General features: G+C 48.3%; 1 protein-coding gene across 1 annotated transcript; it reads right to left on the bottom strand.

Annotated features, from left to right (window-relative positions):
- Positions 1–423: 423 nt before the first annotated feature.
- Positions 424–3,901, bottom strand: ACTB (actin beta). Its single transcript, XM_001363445.5, has 5 exons — positions 3,513–3,901; positions 2,897–3,136; positions 1,977–2,415; positions 1,548–1,729; positions 424–1,225 (listed from the first exon to the last, which is right to left on the bottom strand). The coding sequence occupies exons 1-5, from the start codon at positions 3,633–3,635 to the stop codon at positions 1,082–1,084; spliced, it is 1,128 nt and encodes a 375-aa protein (XP_001363482.1). The 5' UTR covers positions 3,636–3,901; the 3' UTR covers positions 424–1,081.
- Between the last annotated feature and the right edge of the window lie 4,623 nt (positions 3,902–8,524).

Here is an 8,524-nt window from a genome sequence, read left to right as displayed (position 1 = left end):
GAGCAAGCCCGGTTCCCAATTTAGAAGGAAACAAACTAGATAGCTTGAGAGAATAAACAATTTGATTATTTAACCTCAATGCTGCCAGGGAAACACTAAATTAATCTTTTACAGCCTACCTCCAGTAATGAGCAAGATAAAAGATTTAAAAAACTTCTTCCCAAGCTATTTCAAACAACCCCCTGCATTTTTCTCCTTTTAAAATACAAACACAGAAATAGGTATTGAGTGATTAACCCAGTGGAATTGCTTATTGGCTCTGGGAGGGGAGAGGGAAAAAACATGTAACCATGGAAACAAAAACTTGAACATATTAAGTCGAAAGTTTCCTATTGGACTGAAAGCAAGCTAATTTGAATCATCCCAGATTGAAAGTATAAAACAGTAAGACAACATGCAAAGCACATAACACAATTGGCAAAGTTTCTTTAACGTGTGCACTTTTATTTGAACTGGTCTTAAGTCAGTGTACAGGTAAAGCTCCTCCCCTCCCCCAAGTACTGGCACCAATCTCATTAACTCCCAGGGAGACTGTTAAAGTCTTCATTCACATCTATGTTGGGGGCAGGGAGAGAATTTAGGGAGCCATTCATTATGGCTGACAATTAAAAAAAAAAGAGGAACAAGTATTAAGGCGGAAGATACAAAAAGTTTTTTTTTTAAGGATTACATAATTTACACGTAAAGCAATACTACTGCCACCCCCCACCCCCTCCCCCTGATCTGGATTTATGTTAAGTCGCTCTGCTCCTGTGGGAATAGAGCAAGACAGCCTTCATAGAGGCAAGTAACTCTGTAACAATGCATTATACAATATTTGGAATGACTTATTAAAAAAAATGTACAATCAGAGTCCTGAAGACGCACTGTAGAACTTTGGGGATGTTTGCCTCCAACATTACTTTAGACTGCTCATCACCTTCACCGTTCCAGTTTTTAAATCCTGAGTCAAGCGCCAAAAAAACAAAAAACAAAAAAACAAATAAAGCCATGCCAATCTCATCTCTTTTTTTGGGCAATTATCATGTCACACCCTTTGACAAAAAAAAAAACAACCAAGAAAAAAACACCAACAGTCCATTTAGAAGCATTTGCGGTGGACAATGGAAGGCCCAGATTCATCATACTCCTGCTTACTGATCCACATCTGTTGGAAGGTGGAGAGGGAGGCCAGGATGGAGCCTCCAATCCAGACAGAGTATTTGCGCTCAGGTGGGGCAATGATCTATAAAAGAAAAAAAAGGGGGGGCCGGGGATGAGCACCAAGTTAACTCGTAGTAGATCCAAGTCACTTCAGAACAGGTTTGCCCTAGTAGACTGCCCTGATGTTTTAAGAAGCAATTTTCCTCTACTTAAAATACCTGACTTGTTTGAATTGTATTTATTAATAAAGTGCATATTACATGGAAAATAGATGGAGGGGGCAAATCTGCCTGCTCCCAAAATTTAAATTTTGTAAAATTTTAATTAAATTCCCTAACAGGGAATAATGATGTACTCTCAAAGCACCGTCTGTCCCCTGAGGCAGTTTCTGCTAACAAACTCACCTTGATTTTCATTGTGCTGGGGGCTAGGGCTGTAATCTCCTTCTGCATCCTGTCAGCAATGCCTGGGTACATGGTGGTACCACCAGACAATACGGTATTGGCATACAAATCCTTACGGATGTCAACATCACACTTCATGATTGAGTTGAAAGTAGTTTCATGGATTCCACAGGACTCCATGCCTACATAGAGAAAAGGAGAAAGGGAGAAGGAAGAGAAAATTTTATTAATCTTGCAAACAATATTGTTTGGAACCAATTTTCAAGGCAAGGACCAGGGAATGGGATTAAGTGACTTGTCCACTGTCACAAAGCTAGACATTTAAACCCAGGATCCTTCTCTGGACCTAACTCAATCCACTGAGTCAACCCTGCTGCCCCCAACCCCATTTTTCTGACAGAGGGAAGATTGTTGGAAGAAAAGCCTCACCTAAGAAAGATGGCTGGAAGAGAGCCTCTGGGCACCGGAACCTCTCATTGCCAATGGTGATAACCTGACCATCAGGGAGCTCGTAGCTCTTCTCCAGAGAAGAGCTGGATGCAGCAGTGGCCATCTCCTGCTCAAAGTCGAGGGCCACGTAACACAGCTTCTCCTTGATGTCACGCACGATTTCCCTCTCAGCTGTGGTGGTGAAACTGTACCCTCTCTCGGTCAGGATCTTCATGAGGTAATCCGTCAGATCACGGCCAGCCAGATCCAGACGGAGAATGGCATGGGGAAGGGCATAACCTTCATAGATGGGCACAGTGTGGGTCACACCATCACCGGAGTCCATCACGATACCAGTGGTACGACCAGAGGCATACAGGGACAGCACAGCCTGGATGGCAACGTACATAGCTGGGGTGTTGAAGGTCTCAAACATGATCTAGAAACAGAATAAAACAGTTACATGAGTAGGTGACTTACTCCAAAAGATTTAACATAGCAAAACTAGGATAATCATGCAGGTGTGCAACACGTCCTTGTAGATTTGTAAGTACCCTACAGTCAAAAAAATTTTTTTTAATCTTTGAAAAACTGTTCTAAGATCCAGTCTTTTTATATAGATATACCAGCCTATGGCAAAAGCTGGTATAGTTTAGATTGAGTCACTCAAGACAAGTGAGCTGTTAGTACCTAGACAATCAATTCCAATTGCTAGTGAAAAGGGAGGGGAAAAAAAGCCAGTTCAGAAAAAGCAAACAGAACCTGTAGATATCCAAAGAGAAGATTCAGGTCAGAGAAGGAAAACCCTAGATAATGGCAAAGAAAAAAAGAAAAGTGAAGCAGGATATAAAGACTTGATAATAAATGGATGAAGCTGAAGAGGCTTAAGAATTTTGGAACCCTAATAAGTCCAGACATACCTGTGTCATCTTTTCTCTGTTGGCTTTGGGGTTCAGGGGGGCTTCTGTGAGCAGTACAGGGTGCTCTTCAGGGGCCACACGGAGCTCATTGTAGAAAGTATGATGCCAGATCTTCTCCATGTCATCCCAGTTGGTGACAATACCGTGTTCAATGGGGTACTTCAGGGTCAGAATACCTCTCTTGCTCTGGGCCTCATCCCCCACATAGCTGTCTTTCTGGCCCATACCCACCATCACACCCTAGAGAGGAAAAAATGACACTGTCAATTTTGACTTTATAAATTTAAATTTATGGGTCTCAATTTTTCAACCTGGAAGTTCAACCCTTTTCAGATAATGGAACTAAAATCTTCCCCAAGAAGAACTGCCAAAATCCAAACCATTAGGAATGCTCTTAAAACCAACAGTTTTTAGTAAGAGGGTTCTCTAGGCAACAAAGAAATAGGTTAAGTTTCAAAGACCTGTTGACTTCTCTTGGCTCAAGGTTTTTTGATATACTTTGTTATCAAAATAGTCTAGACTCCTTGGAGAATCTCTGCAGGGTCATTTGCTATCAAAGCCACTTGCCCCCCTTCCCTTCAAAAATATCCATTTGATAAAGCTATATAATGCATACCTGATGTCTGGGGCGCCCCACAATGGAAGGGAAGACAGCCCGAGGGGCATCATCTCCTGCAAAGCCAGCTTTGCACATACCGGATCCATTGTCAACAACGAGCGCAGCAATATCATCATCCATGGCGAACTGTTAGAAAAAGGGGGGAAGGTTTTAATATTTGAATCCAAAAGCAAAATAAATATAATTGTCCACTGGCATGCCACATTTACAGGGCAGCAGGCAAGAAGGTAAGGCACACCATCAAGCCTACAGGTGCCTTCATCCCCACCTTAGGAGATGCTTAGGAGATTGGAGCATAGAGCGATGACCAAGCAGATTGGAGGGACCACTCCCCACCCTTTTTCCTTCTCGAGCTTCCTGTCAGTATTGAATGCACTGCTCCCCTTTGGCCGCTAGGGGGAGTGCCCGCTTGCATTTCTCGCCTTAGAGACTTGGGACAAAGGAAGTCCCAGCTCTCTTGCCTTTCATTATTACCATAAAAGGCAATGGTTAGAGAGGCAGCTTTGCAGAAGTCAGCGGTGCGGCAGGAAGCCAGGTCCCCCCCCCCCTTTTAAAGAGACTTGATTAAAAAGGAAAAGCCACTCCCCCTTGCTCCCTCCTCCCCCTGGCCTTTTTCAAAATGAGGCATGGCGGTGTGGCCACACCCAGATCGGTCCCTACTCCCTACCCCACCCACCCCAGCCAGACGTTAGCAGCTAGGGAAGGGTTGGGAGCCACGCTTATGCAAGCCGCTCCAGAAGAACAGGGCGCTCCTGGGGCTTGGCAGGAGCAGAAGTTCAAAAGGGGAAGTTGCTAGCTCAGCCCTCCCCCCATGCCCCGAGATTTAGAGAAGGAACTCATCCTGGGTGGGTCCCCACCCTGTTCTGGGAAATCAAGCCTCAGAAGTGGGGAGTCATTTAAAGCCAATTAAGGTTCGCTTAAGACATGTCTCTCCAATCATTAGGCCACGGGGTTGTCAAAACCCCTTCTCCATCCCTCAAAGATGGCTTAGTTAAGGGAGCATTATCTGTCTTAAAGCACCAAGTAAACTGAAAAATCAAGATGCTGTTTCAAGTGACACAAGCTTCCCTTCTCCCCCCCTCCAAAAAATCTTTTTGGAAACGGATGCAATAAAAACCAGAGCAACCTTGGTGCTTGGTTTTTGGTGGTCCCAGCAACTCCTCGTACAAGTACGGTGAGGCAGCTGCAAAGCAGACCCCCCAGCCCCTCCCCCTCTCCCGCCCCCAGAAGACAAGTGGGCACTCCCACTCCCAGAGCCAGGCGCGACCAGAGCTGTCCCCACCCCCCTACACTTTGGAGCTTCCGCCCTATAACCTGTTAATCCACCCCACGCCCTTCCCAGGCCCGGCCACTACGGGGCCCGGACTGAGACAAAGACCCTTAATTCATTCCCCCGCCTTTGAATGAAAAGTGGAGGGAGGAACCGGAACCTCTTTTTCCACACCCCCCATAAGGCACGATGCCCACCGCCTTCTGTGCCCCCTGCAAACCATGCGCTGCTACAATAAAGACGGAAGCCCAAAGCTCAGGTCACGCCCTGGAAACCTCTCTCCCGCCGCCTCGGCGGTTAAGGCTCCCTTTCCCATCCCCCTCCTTGCCAGGATCCTTTTTCCCGCCGCCCCCGCCCATTACAACTTCTTCCAACCCCACCCGCGCCTAGAGGCGCCCTCGCTCAGCCGGTTGGATGAGGTTCAAGCCCCAACCTCCGTCTGTCCTACGCCAACAGGATTAAGCCTTCCCCATTATTGAGGAATAATCACCCTGGGCCAGCCAGACCCCATTATTCCAAACACTCAGCTCAAATCCTCTTAGTCCTGGACTCCAGGGAGAACCCGATTAAGTGAGCATCGAAGCAGGCGGCAGTTACTATGCAAGGCCCGCCAAAAGCTCATCACCACCCAGCCAACTTCTCAAAACGCTAAAACCCACTAGCTCCAATGCGCACCCACACACCTACGCTCCTAACCAAGGGGGCGATGGCTGGGCAACCAAGCAATTGTCTTCTCCAAGAGAATAAAGGTCTAAGAATGGATCTACCGCGGGGATTCCAGCCCCGAAGAATCCAGCTAGTTTTTGCGAGTTTCTTGCCCCCATCCACCCACCCAAGTTAATGCAAGGTTCCCAAAGAAATCTTGCAGGCAGGAATAAATGCCCGGCACCCCGCTCCACCCTTAAGGGGTTTGGAGGAGGAAGGCAGAAAGTAATTCTTTCTCCCAAAGCAATCAGGACCGGGGAAGAGGAAGAAGGGAAGGTTCTTACCTTTGAAGTGGCAAGTTTAAACCTTTAAGAGAGGAGGTGGTGCCGCACCTGGAGGCAGGGGGGAGGCAAGTGCACGCTGGGTGAAAGAGCTCACAGCTAGTCGGAGCGCGCTCGCGCTCTGGGTTTTATGGGGCGCGCGAGCTCCACCGCTCGAGCCATAAAAGGTAACTTTCGGAACGGCGCGCTCTGATTGGCCGGGAGTCGTTCACTCACGAGCCTCTTTGCACATTGCAGCATTTTTTTTCTTCTCTCCTCCTTTTGCAAAAAAAAAAAAAAGAGGGGGGGGGGGAGAAAGAGGGAGGGAGACTTTTTTCAGCTTTTGCTTCCTATGGGCGCCCCTCTGCCTCCAAGCCTTTTTTTGCTTGGTCTGAAACTCGGTGTATCAGTGCCATAGCTATGCAGGGCTGATTCATAGCAAAACATGGATGGGAGGAAAGCTTGGTTTGGAGCTTGTGTGTATGCTTGTGTGTTGGCCTTTTTTCCAACCTTGTCTGGATGTGGGAAGAAAAATGCCCTTATGTTGAATTCAAACCCCCTTCCCTTCATTAGGCTAGTTTGGGGCCTTTATTCAAGGTACAGACATGCTTTCTGCTTTTCCCCTCTTTTTTATTTAAGCTGTGCAGTGCACTCTAGAATGAATCCTGAGTTTTCCATAGAGATGCCTTTAACGTGACTGTGAAAGAGTGAGACCCACCCCAGGCAGTGCCAGGAAATACAAAAATCCCAAGAAGGGCTCCCCTCTCCGGCTCCCACCAACAATAGTGCCCGTGAGTCATTCTCCCAACTTTGAATTCTTCTGCCCGACATCGGTTTGTAATCACACCCAGAACGTTGCTGTTTGCTTATGTACTGTTGCTCTGGTTTCCCAAACCCGACTGGGTGCCGGGAGCGGAACCTGGAGATTTCCAAAAGCTCCCTCTCCCCCCTCGTGCCAAAATCTTATCATTCCCTAGGTTAGAGATGAAACCGATTCTGGCTCCCCGCCCCCTATATTCTGCACCCCTCCGCCCTCCCTCCCGTCTCCCGGGATAATTGGATGCCACCGAGATTTTCTTTTTACGATGGGGGGGGGGGGAGCGCCCAGCTGTGCATTTCAGGTGATTTGACCGAGAGGCCTCCGCACCCAAGTGGAGTTGAAGGAGGGGAGAAAGTTGCGAGGTGCAAATGGGAGTGGGTTTACGACTTGAGAAATAGAGCCATATTTCTTTAAAAGAAAAGACCAGGCTCCCAAAAGATGCTTCTCATTCTGCCTGTCGCGCAGATGCGCGTGTCCACACCTCTCCAGTCAATCCCCCATTCATGTATGGACCACGAGATCGTAGGGTGAGGACAAAGGTAACGTCAGGAAAGGAGGCTCCGGGTTAAAAATCGGGAGCAGATACGAGGGCAGCTGGTTTGGCCTTATAAGGGTGTGAAGCTGCCGTTTCTAGGTAAAAAACTGCCTTTTGGTAAACACGGGGCAAAAGTTCTCCAGCCCGGAGGGCCGCGTACATAACATTTACTCTAGAAGTCACAGCTCCCACCTCCCGGAAAGCTGAGGCAGGGCTGGCGGACCCAAACTTACTTCGTTTTATTTATTTTTCTCAACTTGGACTCTGTTTAGCTCTAAGGAGATTATTAGGCGCTTGGAGTTCTCACCGGGGATGGGGGGGGGAGGGGGGCCGGACCCACACCGAGACACCTGAAGCCGGCCTTCGGCCATCGCCTGTCCCCTCCCCCTTCCCCTCCCTCTTCCTCTTCCCCTTCGGGCTCTGGGGGTGACTGGGAGAGAAGCTGGCCTCCCCAACACTTGATTTTTCTTTCTTTTTCTCCCCTCCCTAATTAGACGGCCGGCCATGAAAGCCCCCAATCCCCGGCAGGGCCAGAGGAGCCCGGGGGAGGGGCATTGTCCCCCCCACCTTCCCCCAGATGGTGCTAGGGGTAACTTTAAGAGAGAAGCATAAAACACAGTCCCTCCCACCGCTTTTCAGCAGAGCCCTGCTGGAGCTGGGAACATTTGCCCTGCAACCCGACTGCCTAGGAGTCCGCCGACCCCAGGGAGTGTTTTTTCTGAAGGGAAAGGAGAGAGGTGACCCAATCACAGCCCCAATCATCCCCGGGGTCATTCCCCTCTGACCCGGGACCAACTCTGCCCCGCTGTGCACCCCCGGTCTGGGTTGGAGGCTTGGATTCCACTGAGAGCTGGGAAGGATTCGAGCTCCATTCGATCCGCCCACAATCTCTATGCAGCTTAAGCAGGGAGCCATCTGGAAGGCAATAAACTTCTTGGGGAAACTCAGTGTGCCAGAGAAGACTGGTGGGGAAATATTGTAGGAGACGCTTAGGGACATGGAGACCAACTGTCCGCTGAAAGAACTCCCCCTTCTTGCACAGAATAAAATGAATTAGAGTTTAGAAGGAACCTGGGGAGCCCTCGGAGGCCACCTCCCTCTTTTTACAGATGAGGAAGCTCCCGAGCCAAGAGGTATTAGTGTCTGAGATGAGATTTGAGCTCATTTCTTCCGGAGGCCAAATCCAATGACCACCAGGCCCTGCTAGGAGGGGGGAAGAGAAGCCTTCTTCCTCTTCTTCTTTTTTTTTTTAACATTTGACTTTTTGTTTTTAGAATATAACCCCTTTGAAAGTTTGTGAATCATCCTTTGTCTTTCTATTCCCGGTTCTTTTGCCCATAACCTGGAATGATTTTGAGTGATTCAGTCCCTTCATTTTTTTTTCAAGGAATCCAAGCTCTTCCCCTCCTGCCCATTTAA

This window comes from Monodelphis domestica, chromosome 7, assembly GCF_027887165.1.
Source record: "Monodelphis domestica isolate mMonDom1 chromosome 7, mMonDom1.pri, whole genome shotgun sequence".
NCBI classification, from domain to species: domain Eukaryota; kingdom Metazoa; phylum Chordata; class Mammalia; order Didelphimorphia; family Didelphidae; genus Monodelphis; species Monodelphis domestica.
Note: the sequence above shows the minus strand (reverse complement) of the source record. Positions and strands in the feature narration are given on the sequence as shown.

Bases quoted from the DNA above. Each gene is read 5' to 3' on its own strand.
- ACTB (XM_001363445.5), bottom strand. From the start codon at position 3,635: ATGGATGATGATATTGCTGCGCTCGTTGTTGACAATGGATCCGGTATG. The intron at 1,730-1,976 runs GTGAGGCTTTTC...TTCTCTATGTAG, and splicing joins CTTCCAGCCATCTTTCTTAG to GCATGGAGTCCTGTGGAATC. The intron at 1,226-1,547 runs GTGAGTTTGTTA...TTTCTTTTATAG, and splicing joins CCAGCACAATGAAAATCAAG to ATCATTGCCCCACCTGAGCG.